Source organism: Cynocephalus volans, chromosome 6 (assembly GCF_027409185.1).
Source record: "Cynocephalus volans isolate mCynVol1 chromosome 6, mCynVol1.pri, whole genome shotgun sequence".
NCBI lineage: Eukaryota > Metazoa > Chordata > Mammalia > Dermoptera > Cynocephalidae > Cynocephalus > Cynocephalus volans.
The window spans coordinates 121,177,382-121,202,811 of record NC_084465.1 but is presented as its reverse complement, the minus strand read 5'-3'; the positions used below and the strand labels follow the sequence as shown (position 1 = coordinate 121,202,811).

Below are 25,430 nucleotides of genomic sequence, written 5' to 3'. Positions count from 1 at the left end.
GCTCAACTGGCCATCCCTATATGGGATCCAAACCCGGGGCCTTGGTGTTATCAGCACCGCGCTCTCCCAAGTGAACCACGGGCCAGTACCTAAATTATATCTTAATTTGCAAACCTTTCTTTCGTAATTTGAAATTTGTAAGTATGTGATTAAGTAAGTTAATATTCTTATCTTTAGTGCTGGGGGCCGGCCCTAGATGATGGTTTTCTGAACAATCTAGCAACAATAGGAATAGGGAGATTGAAATTTAGTTGAGAAGAGGTTATGTAATGAAATACTCTTCAGCCATGAAGCAGAATGAAATTCTGCCATTTGCAGCAACGTGGATGAGCCTGGAGAAAATTAAGTGAAATAAGCCAGGCACACAAAGAGAAATACTGCGTGTCCTCACTCATAAGTGGAAGCAGAGAGGGAGAGAGAGAGAGAGAGACCACAATATATGGAGCTTTCAGAAAGAGATCAGAACTGTGGTTACTAGAGGTGGGAAGAGGGTGGTGAGTGAGAACTTGGTTAAGGGTCACAAAGAATGATTACATTTTGTAAAGAAGAGTATACTAATTATCCCAATTTGATCATCACATATCGTACACAGGTGAAACTCTGTACCCCACAAATATGTATAATCAATATGTTTCAATAAAAAAAATGCACTCAGGTTTGTGGCTTGGGCAGCTGAGTAGATGATTTGTCTTTCCTTGAGATAGGGCGGATTGATTGTCAGTTTTTATTTGAGAAGTGGGGGATGGGAATGGCTTATTTTAAACAATTGATTTTGAGGAGTCTATAGGGTCATAAAATATTTATATACATAAAATGGATATTCGCTTAATTGTACTGAATTTCAGCATATGGTTGTGAACTGAAGCCATGAAAAACTGAGAACACAGCGTAACTCCAAGGAGACAGCGAGGTAGACCCTCCTTTGCCCCCCAACCCTGAACCCTCTGTTCCTGTGAAGTCTGGGATGCCTGTGGGGTGCTGCCATGGTGTGGGGGGGCTCCTCTGCAACAGTCCTCTTCCTTCTCTTCTTACCAGTTGAGTCGTTGCTAGCCCAAGCCAGTTCAGTGTACTCATTAGTGTAATAATTTAACTAATATAAGTTGATAGAAATAGTGCAAAAGTAGTTATTCATTTGAAAACTTTGGAGCATCTCAAAAACAAATCAAGAAAACTGTTGAATTAGGTATATGGATAAGACAGTAATAAAAAAAGTTGGGGAATAATTATTCTAGAAGCACTAGGCCATTCAGATTATTTTTAAGGTATCTCAGATTATTTTTATTCAGATTATTTTTAAGTTGTATTTTAAAGAAACAGTGAAAATCTTAGACAATGCCTTAGGGATGTGGTTTATGTGAGAACATCTAAAGGGCTGGCCGGTTGGCTCAGTTAGTTAGAGCATAGCCTTGTAATATCAAGCTCAAGGGTTTGGATTCCCTATACTGGCCAGCTGCCCCCCCCATAAAAGTACATCTAATAGGCTGAGTTTAGGAAAAAGGCCCAAGTGAAGGGACATGTATAAGTTAAAATGGTTAAATATTCATGTACTAATTTTTATAAGTGCCTATTTGATTTACTTTCAAAGTTCCTTCCAGTTACATGGAATGAGAGCTTTTATTCTACCCCATGCAGAGGAACAGCAGTCCAGGAACGTTGAGAAAGAGCAGCTCCGGAAGTGGAAGAGGGGAAAGCCGCTTCAGAGGAGGGAGTGCTTACTGGATGGACATCTTAGGGCAAGCAGGAGGCTGGTGGCCCTGTAAGCTGGAGACAGAAACCGGTCCGTGGAGGTGCCTGTTACAGAGCTGCCTTTGGAAGGAAGGGGACCAGGAGGATGTCTTGTCTGGGCCTTGATCCGGCTCCTTTGGTTTCATCCTCCTTCCCTGCTGCTCTCATCTCCTCCCTCTTTGTCCCTTTCACTTTCTGTCTTTTGAGATGGGAAGTGCTTGGGTGTGTTTAAACAGGGGCAGAGGGAAACCAGGGAGGGAGAGATTGGAGCTAACAGGAAAAAAGCCACTATTGAAAAGATGGGAGGAAATGGGCCCAGACTTTGGATAGAGGGACTGATGTTAGATAGAACCAGCCTTCAATTAATGTTTTGGTTTTTTTCTCCAACCTTCTCTGACTTAGCAAGTACTGAGGGGGGAAAAAAAAAACCTCACTCATTTTCATGTCTGGGCTATATTTAGATACCTTGTCTTGTGCTCGCTTCAGCAGCACATATACTAGATACCTTGTCTTGATTTGTGAGGTGTGATTTTCAAGAGCTATGTAGGATTATCATTGTTAAGGAATATTTCCCATTCTTATATTGAAATGCTAAGAAATAGATGAGTATGTCTTAAGAATATTAAATTAAAGGAAGGAAGGCTGCACTTTAATGTATATCTTGAAGTAAGGCATAGTTTATCATCATTTATAAAGCTGTTAAATAGCTTTTAATTTTTAAGGAAGGTGGTTTGTGGGTTCAGATAACAAGACTAGGAAATGCCTGTAGGGCTGTAGCGAGGACTTGAGGAAGACAGGTTGCCATTTTTATAACTGCTCATCATCTAACAGCTATTTACTGCTTTGAGGCTCTGTGGTCCCTTTAGAATTTAATTTCTTCATGGCCCACTGAATTTCATTGCCCTTCATTTGGAGAAATATTACACATTCAAGATGTTTTTGCTTTGTTTTGGTTTATTGGTTAGTTCACTAATATATATGAGAAATAGCTTTTTCCCAAAGCAAAGGTTTTCTTCTAATTTGACATACTGGAAAACTACTTGATTGTAGTACTTTAACAAATTTGTCTTTTACAGGATAAAAAAGTGAAAATGTTCTGTCAGTGTCAGGTGTAAAAGTTGTTTGTTTGTTTTAACTAAATCAATTTATGTGTTGTTCTAAGACCTCAAGTGATTTATGTTCTAGAAATTGGAATCTCACTTCCCCACCCCCAAGAGTCAGATGCCTTAGATCTAGTTCTGGCTCCCTGACTCCATGCTTAGGAATAAGATGCCCCTGTTGAGCAGCGCAGGGTTAAGGCAGCTCTGAGCTGTTTTCCAGCGCTCACATTCTGCTGTTCTTCAGAATGCTGAGTTCGAGTGTGCTCACCACTGCCCCATCTTGCTCTGAAACGCTGTGCATTTTCAGTGGAAAAACTGCCGTTGTGTGATTATAAATTGGGAAGCACAGTAGAATATGATATGCAGTTCTTGAACAAATGCAAGACCCATTTGCAGGGTGAGATGAATCAAAACGGTTTCCATTCGACAGGCAGAGCATCCAGGTGTGTTTCTGAAGAGCACATCTGGGTTTCTTAAAGGCTTTCTGTGTCGTGATACTGATTCTGACTTTTCCTTGGTACAGGTATTATGCTAATACTACTATGTCCATCAGCATTTTTTTTTCAGATGCAAATGAGAAAGGGATTGTTCTGTGGAGAGTATCAGTAATCTCAAGAAAATGATTACATACTCAAATTGGGATTAACAAAACTGTGCAGTTAGAAGGAGAATTACAAGGGCCGGCCTGTGGCTCACTTGGGAGAGTGTGGTGCTGATAATACCAGGGCCACGGGTTCGGATCCCTATATAGGGATGGCCGGTTAGCTCACTTGGGAGAGTGCAGTGCTGACAACACCAAGTCAAGGGTTAATTTCCCCTTACCGGTCATCTTTTGAAAAAAAAAAAAAAAAGACATATGTGCAATTCTCTAGGTAAAAATAAATTATTAACGTCATTGAATGAGGCAGTTCTACTTTTTGTCCAAAAGGTAATATTACATATGAAATGTTAGCATTAAGTTGTTTTTTCCTCCTCTGGACATTTTGCTTGCTGTCAGCAAGATCAGTGTGTGGCTAAGTAGAGAGGGCACCAGTGAACAGAGTGGTCTGAAAAGCCCTGGGGGTGGAGACTAAGGGATACTACATAAGTCAGGAAAGGTTTGCTTGACTCACAACATGGCAACCCGTAGACACTCAAATCTGGCACATCCAGGGTTGACATTCTCAGCATAGGAAGTAGTTCTTAGTGAAAAAAGTGCTGATCAACAGAAAAATGCAGGTTAGAATATGTTCTAAACAGCCTGGACTCCAGGGACAACTAGCTTTTCAACTGTGGAATTTAATGACTGTATTGAAAGTATTTTTTCTTACACATTGCTGCTTCCGCTTCAGGTTGGAGGAAGCAAGCATGCTGCGTTGTGCTCTGTGGAGGCTGCAGGTTTTGGGTATGATACTTCTGCTGGTGTTGAGTACCTCTCAAGAAAGATAAGTGAACTAGCTAAGCTTGCATCCTAGGAAGACAATCCTAATGTAGTTGTCAGCTTCTCCATTTGCTTTTGCCTCTTGTGAAATGTATGTGTAAAGCTTACGGAAATGCTTCAGAAGATGCTGTTTATTGGAAAAGGCACAGCACAGGATAAGAGCAAGAAGTCATCCTTTGGGAACAGAAGGGCTGCGTCTCGTGAGGATGTGATTCTCCACCTAGTGCTGCTTTGGGCTTGTACAAAATAATGTTCTGTACAAGTTACACTTAAATGCTGTTGCAGCTGTATGCAAAGTGAGAGGATTCTTTTCCTCTCCTTCATATTGTTTCACTTGGTTCAAATAATATTTTATTCTTCCTTATAAGCAAGTATTGGAGTAGTGGCTTGATGTTTGTCAGAGTTAATGGGTAAAATAATTCTCTCCTAGCCAGAGGGTTAACGAGATGATCTAAACTATTCATTTTTTTGTTTGTTTTGTATTTATTTTAATAAGAATTTCAGCTAAAATGATCTTTTCAAAAAATTGTCCTCTCCGTAAGTTAATGTCTTAGAATCAAACACAGGTTTTTAACAGCCAGAGGGAAGTCGCTTTTTGCTACTGCTGGCTTTTTCAATAGAAGCTCAGGTGTGCACGTATAAAAGGAAATTTAAAAGATAATAATCTTGAAGTTTATTGGCAGCATCTACTTAGGAACACTGCAGTGCTGAGTGCCAGTTTAAATGTATAATGAAGCAGTACTGCTGAGATTGGATTCACCTCTTTCATCCATCAGTATCTTGGGGAGACACATTTACTGTAAGAACATGTGATGGAAATAATGAGATATCCTAGAGATGTTGACTCTCAAGAAACAAATATAGTAGTGGCTTTCCCCAGAAATGGCGGTCTGTTGCTCGGTAAAACTCCCACCATTCAGGCTTACAGATTGATTTGAGTGTATAATCTGTGCAAGGTGCATGGAAGGAACATACAGTAACCTGCCCTAATGTACTCCCAGATTATTCTGCTAAGACGAGTATGCATTTTAGATATGCTAGAGTGATATGGGCAGCTGTGTGATAAACAGTGTAATTCAGCAAATGGCACAGTACAAGTGAATGAAGACCTGTAATTCCTATCATGGTATTTTATTTTCTTATACCTCTTTACTTAGAGGTGGGCATATCGAGTTCTTGAAAGGAAGTTTCTGTTATTAACAAACGTTCTTCCATCTGTGATTGTACTTAAATGATTTGATTTAGCTGCTTTGACCATTTTTGGTTTTTTTCTAATGAATTTATGTAGTTTCAAAGGAATAAAAGTCTGGATGTTGAAAGTAACGTGTTTTGACTTCTAATTGATTCCCAAAAGATTATATAGTACTTAATTAGGGCAGCCTCCAAAGTTCATAGTAGCACATTTTCTTTATTTAGGTAAAGAGTGTATATATATATATGGGGGTATATATATGTATATGGGAGTGTGTATATATATATATGGGAGTATATATATTTATTTTTATATATATGGGAGTATACATATTTTTCCTGAATATGGGAGTATATATATTTACTTATATATATGTATGGGAGTATAGATATTTCTCCTGGATATATATATATGGGAGCATATATTCTCCCTGAATCTAAAAGCATTGTTTTCCTGAATCTAAAAGCATTCCCCTCCCATATAGTGGAATTTCGTGTGAAATGGACATTCTAAGGTCAACTCATAATGCAGAAGTTACCAATGCATTTGAAAATCCCGTAGCAAGGTGCAATATATCATCTCTCAACTAGCTTTTATTCTGGTATTGAATCAAGGCACTGTTTTTGTTGTATAAACAGATAAGTATTTAATTTATATTTAGGCATCATGTTTTTTAAAAAAGTGTTTATCTTTACATGCTAAAATTATGATCTGCACATTGGTGCAATGAAAATCACCATAAAAGGGAGGAAGGTATGAAGTCAAGCTGAGGAAACTATAGGTATGCTTCTCTGAGGTCATGTTATAGTGGAACATACGCCTACTGGCATAGATTGATGGGGAAAATTGCCCACATTACCTAAATGATCTTCAAGCATGCATAGTTGAACAGCACAATTTTATGTGCATGTGATTCAGCTTCACTGAACTTGCTAGCTTTGTGACCTTGACTACCTTATCTCTGAACTCAGTTTCTTCATCTGCTAAATGGGCATGAGGCCTAACAGAATGAATGTTAATCTGCTGACATGTAAATGCTCTTAGAATAATCATTGCACCACAGGGATCCACATGCTTGTTCTCTTCCTTTCTAGATTTCTGATCCAGAGACAAGTCATCCATGCTTTTGCATCCCCCCTTTTATACAAAAAAAATAATTTTATGCCATTTAGGAGAATGATATCTTTATTCTGAATGTTTTAGAAATTATCAAGTTCTCAAGTTATGATTCTATCATTATTGATTTTTGAAAATCCTCCAAAGTATGCCACACACACCTGCAGAAGGGGGGGCTCTTAACATGTAATTTTTGGCTGTGGTGGATAATGTTGCTGTTGATGTTCATGTGCAAGCCTTTGTGGGATATGTGTTTTCAGTTTTCTCTTGGGTATATCCCTAGGAGTAGAGTTGCTAGGTCATATGGTAACTCTATTTTTAACATTTTTGGAAACTGCCAAACTGTTTCCCAAAGTGGCTGCATTGTTTGCAGCTCATTGTTTTACATTCCCACCAGCAATGTATGAGATTCTGATTTCGCCACAGCACTTGTTATCTGTCTGTTAGATTGTGGCCATCATGGCGGGTGCAGAGTGGTACCTTGTGTTTTCATTTGCTAACAAGGAATGATGTGGAATGTCTTTTCATGTGCTCGCTTGCCATTTGTATCTCTTCTTTGGGAAAATGTCTATTCAGATCCTTTGCCAATTTTTTAGTTTGGTTATTTGTCTCTTCTTACTGAGTTTTAGGAATTGTTTATATATTCTAGATACAAATTCCATATCAGATACATGATTTGCAAATATTTTCTTCCATTTTTTGGATTATCTTTTCATTCTCTTGATGGTGTGCTTTAAAGTACAACATTTTTTAATATTGATGAAGTCCAATTTATTTTTTCTTTTGGTGTCTTGTCTAAGAAACCATTGCCTAATCCAATTTCACAAAAGATTCATTGCTGTGTTTTCATCTGAGTTATATAGATCTAGCTGTTACATTTGGGTCTTTGATTATTTTGGAGTTAATTTTTGTGTGTGTGAGGTGTGGGGGTCCAGCTTCATTGTGTTGCATGTGGATTTCCAGTTGTCCCCACGTCATTTCTTGGAATGACTGTTCTGCCCCCTTGAATGGTCTTGACACCTCAGTTGAAAATCAGTTGTCAGTAAATGAAAGGTTTATTTCTGGACTCTCGCTTCTGTTCCATTGATCTATATGTCTGTCCCGTGCCAGTACCACGCTGTCTTAGTTACTGAAGCTTTGTAGTAAGATTGGTAATCAGGAAGTGTGAGTCCTGTGACTTTTTTCCTTCTCAAGATTGTTTTGTCTGTGTTGGATCCCCGGTATTTTCATAGGAATTTTAGGATATGCTCATCAATTTCTGCAAAAAGTCTTCTGCCCCCCCCCCCAAAAAAAAAGGGGTGCGGTACCGGCCAGCCATCAAAGAAAAAAAAGGGGGTTTTGATAAGGATTGCATTGAATTGGTAGGTCAATTTGGGGATTTTTGGCGCTGTAAAAATATCACGTCTTTCCATCCATGAACACGGGCATCTGTCCATCAGAACTAGGTTTTCAGAGTTTGTCTTAGAGAAGCGGTTCTCAAACTTTTGGTCCAAGGACTTCTTTTACACTTTTAAACATTACTGAAGACTCCTAAGAGCTCTAGTTTATATGGTTTATCTGTTTCTGTATTTACTATATTAGAAATTAAGACTCAGTAATTTAAAAATATTTTTTCTTTAGTGATAACATACCTATACATGTAACATAAATAACATTGTTTCTGAAAGGTAGCAATATTTTCCAAAACAAATAATTTAGTGGGGAGAGTGGCGTTGTTTTTCCATTTTCAGTAATCTCTTCAGTGTTTAGCTTAATAGAATCTTGGCTGGATTCTCATCGGCTTTTGCTTTCCATTTGTTAGTGATGTGTGAGTTTGACTGAAGTGTGTGAAGGAACTCTGGCCACACAAAGGTAGGTAGTTGGAAAAGGGAAGAGCATGTTAGTTCTCTTTTCACATAACCTTGACTGTCCCTCTCTGATATGACCCAGAACTTCACTGTGCTTCTGGGAGGGGGGAGAGAGACAGGAAAGAAACGACATCTGGGGTTACTAGGAGGGCACTTGAAAAAGTTCATGAAAAGATGGAATTAAAAGAAAATGTGAATCTTTACATGAACTTTTTGAAGTACCCTCCTTTGGAGAACAGTTTGACTTTGTGGCCCCAGTGAGGGTGTCTGGGACCCTTGACTGTGCCCAGACCACACTCTGAGAAGCACTTGTCTTAAAGAACAGTACTTCCCTAGGGGGGTGTGCTCACTTAATAACAGCCTGCTGAATCTGTACCGAAGAGTGCAGATGCCTCTCCTGGCAGTGAAGGAACAAGGCGGGGCCCTCACCCATTAGGTGGTTGCTTGATAAACCTGGAGTCAGCAGGTCAGACGTTTTATTAAGATGTGTAATGAAAATAATAACTAGTTTGAAAAATTGAGACCAGGAAACAGAACAAAGTAAAAAACTATCCTTAAGTCGTAACAGTTAATCACACACACTGTTAATCTTTTGGTGTGTTTATTTCTAGTTTCTTTTGTTTTTAAATGCTCATGTGCAAAGTTAGCTATGTGAATTTTTAAAAATATAGTTGTAATTTTACTTTCCACAATTTTATACATATTTTGTTATACTTTACCCAATCTTTGTGAATATTTTAAATAATTGTAATACATTTATTGCATTCGTTTTTGCTTTTCTATAGTTAAATGTTCTTATTTCTTTTTATTCTTGTCACTTCTTACTATATGATGGAGATGGAAAGATTACTCAGAGCCCAAATATTAAGAGCACTGAGAAGCCCAAAGGGACTGCACCGAGAAAACTCCCTCAAGAAGGGAGAAACAAGGCACAGCCTCGAGTTGGTATTTGCTAGACAAGGAAATACAAGAGAAAAAACAATCATTTATCAAAGGAATGAAAAGAAATTGGCTATGGGGCAATTTCTGGAAAACATCTTGAGAAACAAAGGAAAGGGAGTGAAGCTGGATAAGAAATGACCTTAATGTTCTTATCTAATCTAGCAGAAACTATTTGTTGTTTCCAGCATGTGCTGTTTTCAGCACTTAGGTTCTGCATAAGTGCATTTAGGACTTTTGCCCTTGGTGCACTCCCTGTTCTTTGTCAAGTGTGTGTGCTCCCACATTAAAGCTGCCATGAACATTTTTGTAAAATGGTGTATACATTTTGTATTATTTCATTAGTACAAAGAAATTAGCATATGAAGTTTTAACTGTGCATTGGTAATATACCCAAGTTGGATTTTCTTTTTGCTGCTTATTATGGATGATTTTAACACAGGTGTGGAGAGTACCCTGCAGAGGTCTCAGCTTGCCTGTCCTCTAGTGTCAGCTGCCATCACCTTGCTGCCATTCTTATGTTTTTGTTTATTCTCTCCCCTCAAATTTAGAAAATAATCATTGGCATATTTTAACACAAATTTCTGATGTACAATTTCATCCACAAGACTTTTAGTTTATAAGGATAGGTAAGGCCTTTTAAAATAACATAACTACAACACTGACTGCACAATAAAATTAGTACTATCATTGTATGATGTCCTTATCACCTAGGCAACATTTAATTCTTCCCCTGTCAAAAATGTAATGTTAAACTTAATTTATTTGACTGAGGATCGTAACACAGTTCTCACATCACATTAAATTATTTTGGTTAAAAATCTCTCCCCTTTTAAACGTCTTTTATTTTCTATAGGAATGAGGTCATCTGTCTCCCCCCACACTTTGGACTTAGCTGATGGTTTTGTCCTGGTGTTATTTAACATGCATTTCCCCTTTGAATTGGGAGTCAGATCTAGAGATGTGATTAAATACACAAGTTTTTTTTGGCAAGAACACTTGAAAGATGGTACTCCTTCATCACAGCAAGAATGTGATTCTTAGAGTTCCAGTTTTAGTGGTAACACTGCAAAGTCGCTTTAGTCAGTGTCTCTGATCCAACCATTTATAAAGTTTCCATCAGTTCTTCACTTGATAATTTTAGCAAATGTCGATTATCATCGCCTTCATTATTTCGTTAGACGTTGGGTTGTTTTGATTTTCTGATTCTGTCAGTCATTCTCCATTTACTTTGGTTGTTGCCCTGATCAGCTGTTGGTTATTCTGAAATTCAATCCATCAAGGAAAGGCAGACTGAATAATTCTTTCCCTCTAGTAATCTTCCAAATAATGAGTTGGTGTCCTGTCAGCCTCCAGAGGTGAGCAGTATGGCAGTGGTGGTGTTTTTAGCTCTCATGGGTTTTTATATACCTGTCTTCGATTCACTCTTTTTGATCCTCACATTGTCCCCATCTTTGACCATCTGGAGCTCCTCCCTCCCTCTCCTGTGGCGCCTGTGTTCTCATGACATGACCACAGCAGGATTCCATAGCTTCCTTGCTTTCACGACAAGCCAGGTTCATCTCAAATTGAGGAGCGTCCTACAGTCATTAACCAGTACTCTTGAAAAGTGTAGATGAAAGGTAAAGAGAGACTGTAAGGAACTGTCACAGTTTGGAGGAGACTAAACATAAATGATAGTTAAATGTAATATGAAATCCAATGTTGGACCCTGATATAGGAAAATGACATTAGTGGAGAAACTGGTGAATCTCAAAGAAAATCCATACTTCCATTTAAAAAGTAATATTTCCAATTTTAAAAAGTTTATGTAGATTTACTTACCTTCTTTAAGTTTATATTTGTATTTCCTTTCTTTTATGCTGAGAATCTGTGTACCTAACATTAATATAATTCTTATTTACTTTATCCTTGATAGTGTGTAGATGTGTGGGTATGTATGTATATAATTTATAAAATAAAATAGTTTCAGACTGATGATACCAACATTAATCCCAAACAAGCCTACTGAGTGCATTTTAAGATTTCTTGATGAATTTTTAGGATTTCGTATGCAAGTAACTGTCTTTTAAAATCACAGTAATTCTTCTTTGAAGAGTTATGCCACCAGCCTGATATGTAGTTAAGTTTGAGATTGGGTATTGTTGTGGGTGTCCAAATAGACAATAATATATATTATGAAACAAACAATTTTGGTATATATGAAAGTAATTCTTTGGAAACTGATCTAAAATCTAAGAGAGTTATACAGCAAACCCTTGAACAACATGGGTGTGACCTGCAAAGGTCCACTTACATGAAGATTTTTTTCAGTAAATATATTGGAGAATTTTTGGTTAGGTGTGCCATGAGTGCATGACTGACAGGCTATTAGTAATTAACTGTTTAACTACTACTTAAGTAACATAGTGCCCCCCCCCAACCTTCTATCCCAGGGCTCAGGGCACCAGGCTGCGAGGGGACCAGGGAAGGCGAAAAGCAAGAGACATACTTGAGTACTTAAGTTTTGGGGAAGTTAGAAGTTATACGCAGATTCTCTACTGTGTGGGGTTGGCGCCCCTAACCTCCATGATGAACAAGATCGATAAAACTTTTTTTTTTTGAGGAAAATTCCACACATTATGTTATTTCCCCAGTGAATATTTCACTGTGCATCTCTAAGAGGTAGGGTCCCATTTTTATTAAACATAACCACAATGTCATCATCACACCTGAGAAAATATAGTAATTCCATCACATATCCTGTCAGTGTTGTACCTCTGATTATCATTTTTTAATATTTGGTTTGAATCATTTATCCAAATAAAGCCATAGTTTGGCCACCATGTGTTGTGAGTCTTCTTTTGTGTTAAAGAAGCCAGTTTGCTTGTCCAGCAGTTTCCCACTGAGTAAAACCCTGTGGTGTTCCTCTCGCCCTTGTATTTGCTATAAATTTGTAGTAAGATATAGGGGCATGATCACATCTTGTTTTTTGTTGTGGTTTTTGCAAGCTCACAGATAGGGTGCTGCTGGTCTTTCCCTCAGTAGGTACATAATTTCTGACTGAAAAAATATGGGTAGTATAGACAGTAAAGGACTCTTCTACTTGATTTTGTTTTTCTTTGGCTATCATAGCTTATTTTCAGACACAGGTGTATCTTAAGAACAAATATTTTCTATGAGAATCTTAAAAGTCTACAAGTTAATATTGGTGAAAGCATCTGCACCACCTTCTGTGACTTATCAGTCTGGATACTAATCTGCTTCTTTATTTTTTGTGAGAATTGATGTTTGATGATATGTAGGTTTCTTAGAAAACTAAATCCATCGGTTTTGCAGGAAGCAGCCTCAGAGAGCAGGAGCCAATCTTCCTGCTAGCTTCTGCAGTGCTGCTTGGGGGAGGGGAGGCGGGAAGAAAGTGCGAGTAGTTCTCTGCACAGGTGTTGCAGGATCATTTGCTTAACTTTTAAACCACAAATGTCTGATCTACAAAACTGTAAAGTCACAGTTTCCTTCAGTGCATTTGAGGACTGAGAACCAGTGACCTAGAATTTCAGAACCAGTTGTTCTCTAAATCTGTTTCCTAAAGTTTAGTCATTCATATTCTGCTTAGAAGGTTTTTGCTGTGTGCCAGTTGCATTTATACGAGTACTTAATATATTAATTTTAAATGGACTTTTTTTGCTTAGTTTGACAAGAAGACGTTGGTTCCACACACACAAAAAAAAGATACATCCACACTAAAAGAAATATACAACTACTGAAATTTAATATATTTCTTATTCATTTCACATTTTGGAAAACTGTGATCTTTGTGAAACTTATTTATTTCAAGCATTCTTCACTGGTAGCTTACATTTCAGATCTGTTTTATAGCATTTAAATGTTTTGTGCTTTTGTGATGTTACAGTTTTGGCAATTGTGTGAGATTGATTGCCTTTGATTATCAGACTATTTCATAAACGAGGGTTTTGAGAATTTATCTTAAGCAGGTTATTGAGAATAGGGAGTGCCATTATGGAAACAAAAAAGGCTGTATCATTACCTAGGGAGACTAAAATGGTTTTGCTTTTGAGTTTTTTTTCTGGCACTCTGATGCTGTGTGTTTTCAGAAGTGCCTGAAAAGATATCCAGGTTAAATCAAGTTCTTCATCTTGTTTGTGAAGCAGTGTAAGTTGCAGTGAAAAGGAGAAATGTCAAGCCTGGATGTTTAGGAGTCTTCATGATAGGAAATTATGAGAGTTATCCCTTCTGAACCGTGGTTACTTCTTAAGCCATTTGGGAAAGTTTATTGAGATGTTATATGTGAAGTTCAGTGTCTAGCTGTTGAGTGAATGCTTCTCAAAGACTAGAGTATTTGTACCACGTTCTCAGATTGTTTTCAGTTTCTTGCAATTCAGGATTGTGAAATGATTTCTTTTTAATTAATGTTTACTTGTCTTGATAACTTGTCCTTGAACACAATTAAATTAATGTGGCTGATTGAAACGTATATATAAATTTGGGATTCATCAAAAACTGTATATATTTATTTCTGGAGTTTATTAATTTTATGTTTTTCTGGGTTTTTAAAATTGTGTGTATTTAAGGTGTACAGAATGATGTTTTGACATACATAGTGAAATGGTTACTTTAGTTAAGCCGATTAATGTGGTAAGAGCACCTAAACTGTACTTTTTAAGCAAATTTCTAGTATACAGTACAGTAACTAGAGTCCTCATGTTGTACTGTTAGCTCTCTAGACTTACTCGTTCTATGTATCTGTAACTTTGTACTGTGTCCCTGGATGTGCATCTCCCCATTTCCTGCCCCTACTCCCTCCCACCTCCTGGTAACTACTGTTTTACTCTGTTTCTGTGTGTCTGACTTCTTTCTAAGATAGACTCCACGTGTAAGTGTGTGGTACAGCATTTGGCTTTCTTTGCCTGGCTTGTTTCACTTAGTGTGATGTCCTGGTTCATCAGAGTTGTCGTATATGACAGGATTTCCTTCCTTTTTAAGGCTGAGTAATATTCCTTTTTATGCATGTACTCAGCACAATTTCTTTCCATCCATCATCAGTGGACACTTACGTTGTTTCCGTATCCTGGCTGTTGTGAATAATGCTGCAGTGAACATGGGAGTGCAGATATCTTTTGAGGTGGTGATTTCATTTCCCTTGGATAAATATTCAGAAATGGAATTGCTGTATCATATGGTGGTTCTGTTAAATTTTTGAGGAACTTGCATGCTATTTTCTACAACGGCTGTACCATTTTACATCTCCACCAGTAGTGTGCAGGCTTTCTGTTCCTAACACACTCACCAACACTTGTTGTCCCTTGTCTTTTTCATAACAGCCGTCCTAAAAGGTGTGAATTAATATCTTACTGTAGTTTTGATTTGCATTTCCCTGATGATTAGTGATGTTGAGCATCTTTTCATATGTCTGTTGGTCATTTTTATATCTTGGAAAAATGTCTATTCATGTCCTATGGCCATTTTTTAATCAGGTTATTTGGGGGTTTTTTGTTTGTTTTTGCTATTGAGTTGTATATATCTTGGATATAAGTCGCTTAATTTTCTATTTTTTTAAAAAGCATGAGTGAGTTTGTCTGTGTTAGCACATGGTTTCTGAGTTTTCCAATATTATCATCGCCACCAAGTTGGTGTGAAGAAGAAACTTATTAAAAAAACAAGTATTCATGGTGAGTAAGGTGTACATTATGTACCTTATGGGTAGATTTCTTTAAACTGCTTAGAATCTAGGGGGATACACATGTCCTGGAAAACTTGAGGATTTTAAGACCTCTTAGTAATTTCATTTTAAGAATCAATCATACTTTGCCCTTCAAATGACCTGTTTACTGTCTTTGCCATTTTACAGCATCCCGAGGTTAGCATTAAACTTCTCCCAGTGGAGCTCATGACTTCTGATCAGGACGCTAAAGTTGTGGCTGAACCGCAGGCGCAGCGCGTCCAGGAAAGCAAGGACAGCTCTCATCTGGTGGGTGCCATTGGAAGGAAGGCTGGGGGATCTGTATCTCTTCTCTTTCTGAGAAAGGCCTCTATGTTGGACTTAATAAGGAAATCACAACAGTAACACTAGGATATCTTAGGATCCACATATGGATGTTACAGTCTTGTAGGGAAGAAAAGATTTCTCACCCATCTGTGGCTCATAGCCAAGACCCCTAGAACAGAAGACAGGTTAACAAGAGAAGAGCGTACACATTTATTTAACAGTAAGTTTTACATGACAAGGGAGCTTCAGAAATGAAGACCCAGAGAAACAGGGAAATCCGTGTATTTTATGCCAAATTTGATACAGAAGTGGATAGTTGTGGAGAAGCATGATTTGAAAACGGGTATGATCTAACAGTAATAAACTGGGGAGAACTTAGCAAGCCTAGTTTATTCATATTTTTCTGGGCGTCACTGAGTGACATTCCTTTCCTCTGGGAATAGAGCAGGGCCCCTCTGGATGAGGGTCTTGTGACCTATTTTCAGGGGAAGGTCAATTAGGTTTTATGGCCCACAGGGCATGGGGAATTGTTTCTTGTTTCTATGGCCTAATTCTGCTGTTTCCTCAAATGCCAAGGTGCCTTATTTGGGGGTACCATGCCCTGAACCCCAAGTCAGCCTGAAAAAGATATATGGTTGGCTTTATAGAGGAAACTGTAAGCACAAGGTGACAGCAGAGACAAAAGGTGGTTATAGCTCTAGATACTTGAAGCTTTGCATTTCAAATCAGGACAATGCAGTGACATATGTACTTTAATAACATTATAGCCATCATAGTAGGATGTATTTAAAGAGTTCAGTTAGGATTTTAGTATAAATTTTTAGTTTTGTATGCCTTCATTCATTTTAAACTTTTATCCTGTCAGGCAATTATATTTAAGTTTCTAAATGGTTTTGGGAAAAGCAGCTTTTCTTTAATTTTCCATTGAAACTACAAAGAATTTTACTTATGTTCAGTAATAATTTCAAAATTTTAAATTTTAAGGTTCCTGTATTATACTGAATATGTTATGAATTTGTGAATTCCTTTGTCATGTAAAAATGTGCATTTCTCAGCGGATTTGGTTTTGCTTAATTACTGTGGTTTGAAAATATCTTATTACATTGTAGTGACGGTGTCTTTGATGTTTTCAATTTGACAGATGAATGGTCCTATATCTCAAACCACTTCTCAGACAAGTTCCATCCCAGCTTTGAGTCAGGTAATTCAATTCCAAGATTAATCGCAGATTTTTTAATCACAGCTGAGGCTCACAGATATTTCTTTATGACTAATGTTTACTGTATTAAAAAAAAGGTTAGAAAATGTAGATGTTTCTCAAAAAGGTGGTAAGGGACCCAGTATAGTATTGTTACTACTGTGTGTTCTTTCCTGGCTTCTGTGCTAATATGAGTATATTGTGTGTATAGTTCCACAGAACTCTGTGTGCCAAATGCATTGATTTATTTTCCAATACTCATCACACTTTTTTTTTTTTTTTTTTGGTCTTTTTGTGACCGGTAAGGGGATCGCAACCCTTGGCTTGGTGTCGCCCACACCGCGCTCAGCCATTGAGCACACCTGCCATTCCTATATAGGATCCGAACCCGCGGCGGGAGCACTGCTACTGCGCTCCCAAGCGCTGCACTCTCCCAAGTGCGCCACGGGGCCGGCCCCTCATCACAGTGTTTTTAATGGTTTGCTGATAATCTATCGTATGTATATGAGTAGTTTTACATTTTAATAGCCTGTGTTCTTTAAAGCACACAAGTGAATATTAAGTTTTATTAAGAAAATTGTTTCACATTTTAGCTGTGATTAATAAAAGCATAAGGAAATAGAAATCCATTGGTTTTTAAATCCCACTTTTCACCATTTGTATATGCGTATGTAAAGTGCATTTGGAGCGACTCCAAATTCAGTTTGATACTATTCTAAGTATCATGCAAATCTTACAAAATCTATAGTAAACCTCATTTATTCTCTCAATTATAAGCAGTTCATGTAGAAATTAAAGGAGGGGTTAGGGCTGGCCAGTTAACTCAAGTTGTTTAGAGCAATAAGACCAAGGTTTTGATTACCATACTAGCAAGCCGCCAAGAAAAAAAAAAAAAGAAATTAAAGGAGGAGTTGGATTGATAATGTACTTTTAATAAGTTAGAATTTAAAAAAATTAAGACACCCCCCAAACTATTATATTTCTTTATTTATTACTTATAATAATTTTTGGTGTGTCTGGTTTTACGTTGATTTTTAAATGAGTTTTATAATATTTTAACGTCATTTTAAAATCCAAATGTAAGACCTTTGGTAGTCTAAGAGGGAAATTAGAAATTACAGAGTAATTTTTACAAAGTAAATTAGGCATCCCTTGCATATAGAAATCTTCAAGGGTTATTTGTTGGTTTGTTTTAACAAGTTCCTATCCTCCCCGTGTTTAATTTGCATTCAGCATAATAATCAAACATCTTTTAAAACCTCTTGCAGGGCATAGAACTAGGTTTTGCATTCTTTGGTTGCTTGCTTGCTTTAATTGCTTTGGTGGTGAGAATCGAGATGAGGCCTGTCCAGTAAAGAACTGCAACCCTTGAGCCAGAATTCAATATTTCATTTCTGTGGAGACATAGTTGGCAACAAGTGCTGCTTACACACTCTGTCTATGGCCTTTGAAAGAGTTGAGTTTCTACGACAGTACAGTACGGCCTGTGCGCCGCAGCCCAGTTGTGGCCCTGCTGCTCAGGAGCCCTGGTGGATGGGGCAGGCACGTCTCTGGCAGTGGTCGGTTGTAACGTGTATGTCATCGGCTCCACAGGGAATCGCACACTTCAGTGTTCATAGGATCCTGAAGTACTAAGGCTAGAAGGTACCTGAGAGACCATCATGGCTTACAATGCGCGTATTCTTTAAAACATAACAGTCTTAAGCATCTTTACAGAAAATAAAAGTGTTGTTAGAGTCCAGCATTTTAATATAGTTGTAATCAGTATGTACAATTTCACCTCACTTTTTCCTACTAAGCATGGTTTCATCTCTATGTCCCCATGTACTGTCCCCTTTTACTTGCCGTGTGGTATTTTCTTTATGTTGGTAGGCCACCATTTCTTTAGCCATTTGATTTTTAGGGACATTTACATTATTCATCTTTTTTCTGCTAGCGTGAATGGCATTGCTCTGAATGTTTTTCTAACTGGCATTATTCATAGCACACCTAAGCGGGTGGACAGTTATGTGCTTTATAGGTTTCCAGGAGATGTGAGTGGGTTTTAGTGACTAAGTATTGATGCCCAATAGCCTACAGTTTTTATGATTGTTAAGTGAATACACTTAGCAGTCTGACTTGAGGAACCAGTCTCTTTAAGGTTTAGTCTTTCCACCAAAGCTGGATGCAGTGTAAATAGGAGAATTGCAATGGAGATGCCCAAGTAAATATATGAATAATTCAGGAGCAGGTTTGCATTTATCCATTGATAATATTAGTCATATATATTGTACAGCTTCCCCCACAAAAACTTATTAAGCTGGTAACTATTTACAAGCCTAGCTAACTAATGAGCACAAAAAAGTGATCTTTATTCTAAGAATATGATTTACCTATTGAGTGTAAGAACAGGGTATTAGAATGAGTGACTTGATTGTCAGCACTATTCAAGTTTGTGTACATGTTTTCTTCACTAAAGTGTAAACATCAGGGTCTGTGTTCTGTTCTTTTTTCTTTTTTTTTTAAAAATTTTTATTGAATCATAATTGATTATACATATTTTGGGGGTTCACCGTTGACATATGTTAACCAAATCAATATTACTAGCATATATATTGTTACAAATCATACTTATTCTTTATGCCCCTTGTCCAATCTCTCCCCATCCCCCTCTTCCTCCCCCCTTCCCCCTCTAATTACCCTAGATTTCTTCTCTTCTTCTAAAAGAGTAATGGTTACTCTATTGATTTGTTGCCTAGATAATCTGTCCAATGCTGAGAGGTGTGTTTAGGTCCCCCAATATTATTGTAGAGCAGATGCTTCTGTCAGTCTGGAATGGGCTTTGTGGAGAGAGACAGCCTCTTCTTTTCTTTATCTCTGCTTATGACTCTCCTTGTGTCAGTGCACTACAGTGGTTGGCGGGCCATCTGCACAGTGGTTGTGGTGTCTAGCTGCTTTTGCGGGAGGTGTGGTTATTGTGGTGCCTGTGGTGGGCCAACCACATGAAGGTGATGTTTTTGGCATGCCCCTTACCTAGTTGGTGGTGGCAATGGTGGTGTGCCTGGTTTTGAGAGGGGGGTCTGGTCCCCACTCCATCCCTCAGGACCCTGGGTGGGCCCCATGGCACTTGCAGTGTGCCTGGTTATCCCCCCTTTCTGGCTTGGTAGCCCAGGGGACTCCCAATCTTTCTAGGTGTTATAGGTGTTCTTTGGTGAAATGAGACCTTTACTAGTAAATATCAAACTTTGTCTCTGGTTGTGGGCACTCTGTTTTTTCCTTCAGTTCTTTGTGGATTATTTGCTGTTCCCACCACTTAAACTCTGCACTAGAACTAATTTGTTGTTCTTTGCTTATTTCTAAAGTGGGGAAACTTCCTATGGGGACCAGTGCTTGAGCTCTGTGGTCGAGCTAAATTGCTGCTTTGCCGTTGATTCCCTGGGGAAGGGTTTTTGTGCAGCTCAGGTTTTTTTAATGGTTGACTTCCGGGTTTAGTGACATCCAGTGCACCTGGGTTGTGTAGAAACACTGGTCTGGGCCTGAGTCTTTTCATCAAACTGGACCCAATGCAATTCTATTCTGACCAGTCTCCTGTGAGTGGTCCTACACTGATTGGGGGACAGATCAGCTGTCCTTGCTGTGTCCCAGTGTTCTCCTGGTGGGCCTGTCTCCCCCACTGCCTGTGCTGCAAACACTTCCCATGGGACAGGCTGTATGCTGGTCCCTTGCGGTGACTCACCAGCCTCTGAGTGGCACCTTTTTCCAGTTTTTGTGACTCCTCACTCCTGTGTGGGTCCATGGGAAAACTGTTAGTGGTACTGCTGGTCTGGGGGCCACCAAGGACCTCTTCTCCTCTGCTGCCTCCATGCAACTTCATCGGAAGGGCACAGCTGTGGCTTTTGCTGGCTTCTGTTCCATGCGCTCAGCAGCTCCAGCCTAGAAGTGGCCAGGGCTTGAAATGGTCAGAGAGGTTTTTTTCTTTCTCTCATTGTGGCTTCTCTGGCCTTCAAGCACTCCATAGGTCTCTCCTCCTCTTCCCCTGAGCTCTAGCGGCCCCAACTTGGCTGTCATTGCTTTTTAATAGTTGTAAATTAGTTGATTTGTGGGAGAGAGTGACACTGGGGACCGTCTGTTCCTCCATCTTGACCGGAAATCCACTGCTCATTTTTAAAAAATAACTTTATTGAAGAATAACTTACATTCTGTAAAACTCACCCATTTAAAGTATACAGTTGAATGATTTACTGAGTTGTGTAACTATCACTGCAGTGTAGTTTTAGAACATTTCCATTACCTAGTTAAGACCTCCCACCAACTCTCCCTGAGCCCATTTACAGTTAATCCCTGTTCTTCCCTAGCCCTGGGCAATCACACATGCGCTTTGTCTTTCTGCAGATTTGTCTTTTCCTGTGCCATATTCACTCCTATAGCCCTTCTGGGTGTTTTGTGTCTAGCAGGCAAGCAGCACTTAATCAAAGGCAAGTAAATATTCATTTGTTCAGCAAGCTAAGCGTGGGTGATAAAGACGGATGAGACACTCTCTGGAGCACAGGATACAGACGTGTCTACAAGTAGCCCTCACACAACATACTAGTTGTATCATCAACTTTGTGTGCACCTTAGGTACAGGCTGAGCACAGACATGGAGGTGTAGGAGGCATTGAGATGAGGTTAAGTCTGCAGAAGAACACTCCTCATTTTGTCCCTAGGAAAGGAGGGTTACTTCGGATGTTTTTTTTTTTTTTTTTTTTTTTTTTTTTTGTCTTTGTCATTTTTTCGTGACCGACACTCAGCCAGTGAGTGCACCCGTCATTCCTATATAGGATCCGAACCCGCGGCGGGAGCGTCGCCACGCTCCCAGCGCGGCACTCTACCGAGTGCGCCACGGGCTCGGCCCATACTTCGGATGTTTGAACCTTGACGTAATAAAAGTCTCTACTGGTTTTGTAGCATATTGTACTAATAGTTAAGGTTACGATACTAAATTTGCATTGTTTCCCTGAGTTAAAAGGAACAATGATGAAACTCTGGAGTCCACCAGTATTTGAGGAACTGGAAAGAAACCAGAAAGAGGAGTGGTTAGAGATGGAAAGAAAACCAGAAGGCAGTGTTGAGTGGAGGTGGAGAGAGAGAGTGGCCAGCTCAAGTTGAGTGAAGCAAAATAGACTGATTGGGTGGACTTGGCACAAGGTGAGTGGTCAGCATGGCCTTGTAGGAGGGAAAGCCAGATTTCAGGGTGCTGAGAGACAGGAAGTGCAGATACAGTGTAGACACAGCACAGGCATTTCCCCCGGGGTCTTGGCTTTAAGGTAGAAAGATGGATGGTAAGAGCTAGGGGCGGTGGTGGAGACATAGGGCTCTGTGGGATTTGCATTCAGGCAGGGCTGCTGTGGAGGTCTCTCCTGAGAGGGAGAAAGATCTCATAATGGGCTTGTGCTTAGAGGCTTTTCACCTTACCTGTTAGTACCACAGTTTCCATCTGCAGCAAAAGTCCCTCTTGGAGTTTTGTGACCCGCCGAAGCCCACACGGACTCCAAATTCTAAACCCTGCTGCTGAGCCCACACATGCAATAGTCAAGTTGTCTGGTTCTCCTTTGGAGTAACTCCAGTGTCCTCAGAATCGTTTCTGCTCTCATGATCCTGCTGCATTTTACCATAAACAGCAGGTCTGAGAGAGGAGTATCAATGTGTAGTGTTGGGTAAAGGACAAGAAGTTGAAGTGTTTATGTTAAGTCATCTCCTGGGAAGAAAGAGACCAAGTCTTGCCAAGTCTTTAGTCTTTTCTCATCATAATGCAAAACTGGCGAACTTAAATTGGAATCTAACTCTCCTGTATACTAAGCTCTTTATAGACAGTTTAGTAAAACATCATCTATATCAGAATAATTTGTTAACACTCCTTTTCAGATAGTGATATCAGAAAACTTCAGTCTTTTCATTTATTTATCAAATTTTTTTAAAAGTTTGCCATTTGATAATGTAGCTTCTGAATGAATTTACTAACTAGCAATTCAAATTATTTGCTGCAGGTCCACATCTTGAATAAGGGTAGGCTAGCAATCAGAAAGCTTGAATTTCTATGAAAACATCCAACTCGTGTATTAATTCTGTATGCAGATGACATCTGCCTGCTCTTAGCATAGCACATTCTTTGTCTCGGAGGTTAAACCTTTTGGCTGGTTTTTATAACTTACTCGATCTAAGGACATTTCTTAGGATGTCGACCCATTTTCTTTTTTATCTTGGAAATATGTTTGTTTATATGTCAGAAAACTTAAAACTACCTTTTCTTCAGAATGATTTAGTTACAGAACAACCCAGTACTGCTCCTGTTAGTCCTGACAGGTTGCAGGGTCCTTGGTCTCCTAGTAACTTCTGAGCACCTGCTCCAGGACTGAAGATGCTCTTTGTCTAGATGCTTTCCTTTCCTCCCCTTGGAAGATCCTCCTGGTGAGGCAGCTAACAGGTCCTTTTTAATGCAGGAAATTGTTCAATTTGATGGATTTTGTCACAGTCACGTCAGAGTTTAAAGAGGTATCTGTATCATTTTTGGTCATTGACAGAAGAAACACTTTTCATAATACACACCCCTGATTTTTTAGTTCTGAGACATATTTAATAATAAAGTAATTCTTCATTCCCTGTTTGGCTTACTATTCTTAGTTTTATTCTTGTCTAAGTGTGTTACATGTTGCCAAAACTTCTCTTGTAGATAGAAACTTGTGATAGATGTATCTGAATGATAGTCTTTACACAGTAATCAGTAAAAACAGTTTCTGTAAACTTAGAAAATTCTGTAATTCCTTTAAAAAAAACTGCTAATTTTACTGCTTGCTATTTGCATCATCTAGAAAATGACAAATAGTTTTATGCAAACTCTTTTTCATTTTAGGATTGTATATTTAGTTTAATTTCTGTTAAGGCATTTTGTTCAATAGAGTTGATTTACAGATCAACTTTGTGTGGCATTACCAGGCAAATGATTGTGCTGAGGAATAGTCAGATGTACTGGTGGAAAAGACAGATGTGTTGGAATCCTTCCACAGGCACCGCCTTTTTATGCATGTGTTGAAGTACAGTGTGTACAGAAATGTGCACAGATTATAAATACAGCTCAGTGAACTTTTGCAAAAAAAACACATGCTAGAAGATCCTGAAACACAGAACATTACCACAATCCCTATGTAGGTTTTGGCACCAATATGAAGACACGTGATTGTAGATATTGTAAAAATATGAGTTGTTTACCTTCGAATCAGGGAACTTTTGTTGATCAGATACTTTAGAGATTCTAATCGAAAGAAGGGTTAACTTATGGCCTTGAACGCAGTTTCTCAGAGGGTCAGGCTGTGTGTTTGTACGGTCTTCTTCTCGTGAGGCAAGTGCCTCTTATCTGGAGGGCTGCAATCATCTGCTTACTGGTGCCTCTTAACCTTCGTTCCTATCACAGTGGCCAGAGGACCCTTTGAGAAGGCTGAGTTGGGGCCTGTCACCCTGCTCCTGACAGGCCATGGGCCCTCAGCAGTCTGGCTCCTGCCCCGTTCTGACCCTGTCACCCACTGGCTCTCCCCCAGCGCTCTGCTGTAGCCTCAGTGGGCTCCTTCACCCTTCCTGAAACACCCAACCACAGGCCTCTCTCTGCCTTGACTGGTTTTGTGTACCCCTTTTCAGGAGGCTGCGGGACTTCATCCCTTCTGCAGGGCTTGATTCGAGTCTCAGTTTCTCAGTGAGCACATGTGCATCAGCCTCCTCACTCTGGCCTCCCAGGCCCCTTACCCAGTAACATTTAGCACCTTCCACCATTGTTAGGTATTGGTTAACTTCAGTGTCTGTCTCCCTGGAGTAGAATGCAAGCTTCATCAAAGCTAGGGGTTCATTTGTATACCTGTCAGGGGTGGTGCTTAGTAAATGTCTCCTAAATGAAAGCGTGTATTACAGACAGTAGTAACCACAAACAATAACATAACCATAGCCAACTTCCATGATCCTTATGAGGTATCCTGTACCATCCTAACACTTAACACATGTTGTTGACTCATTCGTCCCTTTTAACCCTATACCTATAATACCCCTAGACACTGCTACTCCATTTTACAAATGAGGAAACTGAGGCACAAGAGGCTTAAGTAATTTCCTCAGGATTCTGAAATAAAAGGTGGCAGAACTAGGAGTTCAAACTCAAGAGGAAATACTTCCTCTTTGGAACCTGCTATTTAATTTTTAAAAAGAAACAAGAGGAAAATAACAACAAAGCCAGATCTTATCAGCCATTTGACAGCTATTTGCATTCTCTGTCAGTGAATGAGACACACTTGGGGTAAAGCTGGAGGATTTTAGGTGGGGAATAGCATCACTTGTACTATACAGTGCATTAAGAGAGTGGATTGTAGCAGGTCAAGAATGGAAGCAAAAAACCCCCAAATAAACTATTAAGTAAAGAAGGTAAGAAGTGACACTGGCTTAGAGTAGGAGTGGGTAAATTTCAGATTTATTTTGGAGGTGGATTCAGACCTGCTAATTTGTGGGCTGGGTGTGAGGCAGGGTGAGTGATAATGGGAGGTGGTTTTATTTATTTTGAGTAGGAAGAAACTAGAGAAGTAAAGGTTAATGGAGGAAAATGCACTTGGTAGAAATCCAAGGGAGTGGTAGAATGGGCAGTTAGAGCCAGTCTGGATCTGAATAGAGAGGCTAGAGCCTGGGGTATAAATTTGAAAGTAAACAAATAGGTGCTTTATTCTGCAGGCTGAGTATCCCATATCCAAAATGCTTGGGACTAGAAGTGTTTTGGGTTTTGGATTTTGGATTTTTTTGGATTTTGGATTATAATTGCTGGCTCAGCATCCCTAATCCCAAAATCCAAAATCCTCCAATGAGCATTTCCTTTGAGTGTCACGTGACACTCAAAACGTTTTGGATTTTTGGATTAGGGATGCT

At 39.1% G+C, this 25,430-nt stretch overlaps 1 protein-coding gene across 1 annotated transcript in view; it reads left to right on the top strand.

The window, feature by feature from the left end:
* Nucleotides 1-25,430, top strand: part of LARP4B (La ribonucleoprotein 4B) — a 101,934-nt gene that overhangs the window by 17,496 nt on the left and 59,008 nt on the right. Inside the window, exons 2-3 of the mRNA XM_063099080.1 lie at nt 15,185-15,304; nt 16,464-16,523. Of these exons, the coding sequence (XP_062955150.1) occupies nt 15,224-15,304; nt 16,464-16,523 (141 nt within the window). The 5' untranslated portion in view covers nt 15,185-15,223. The remainder of the gene's footprint in view (nt 1-15,184; nt 15,305-16,463; nt 16,524-25,430) is intronic.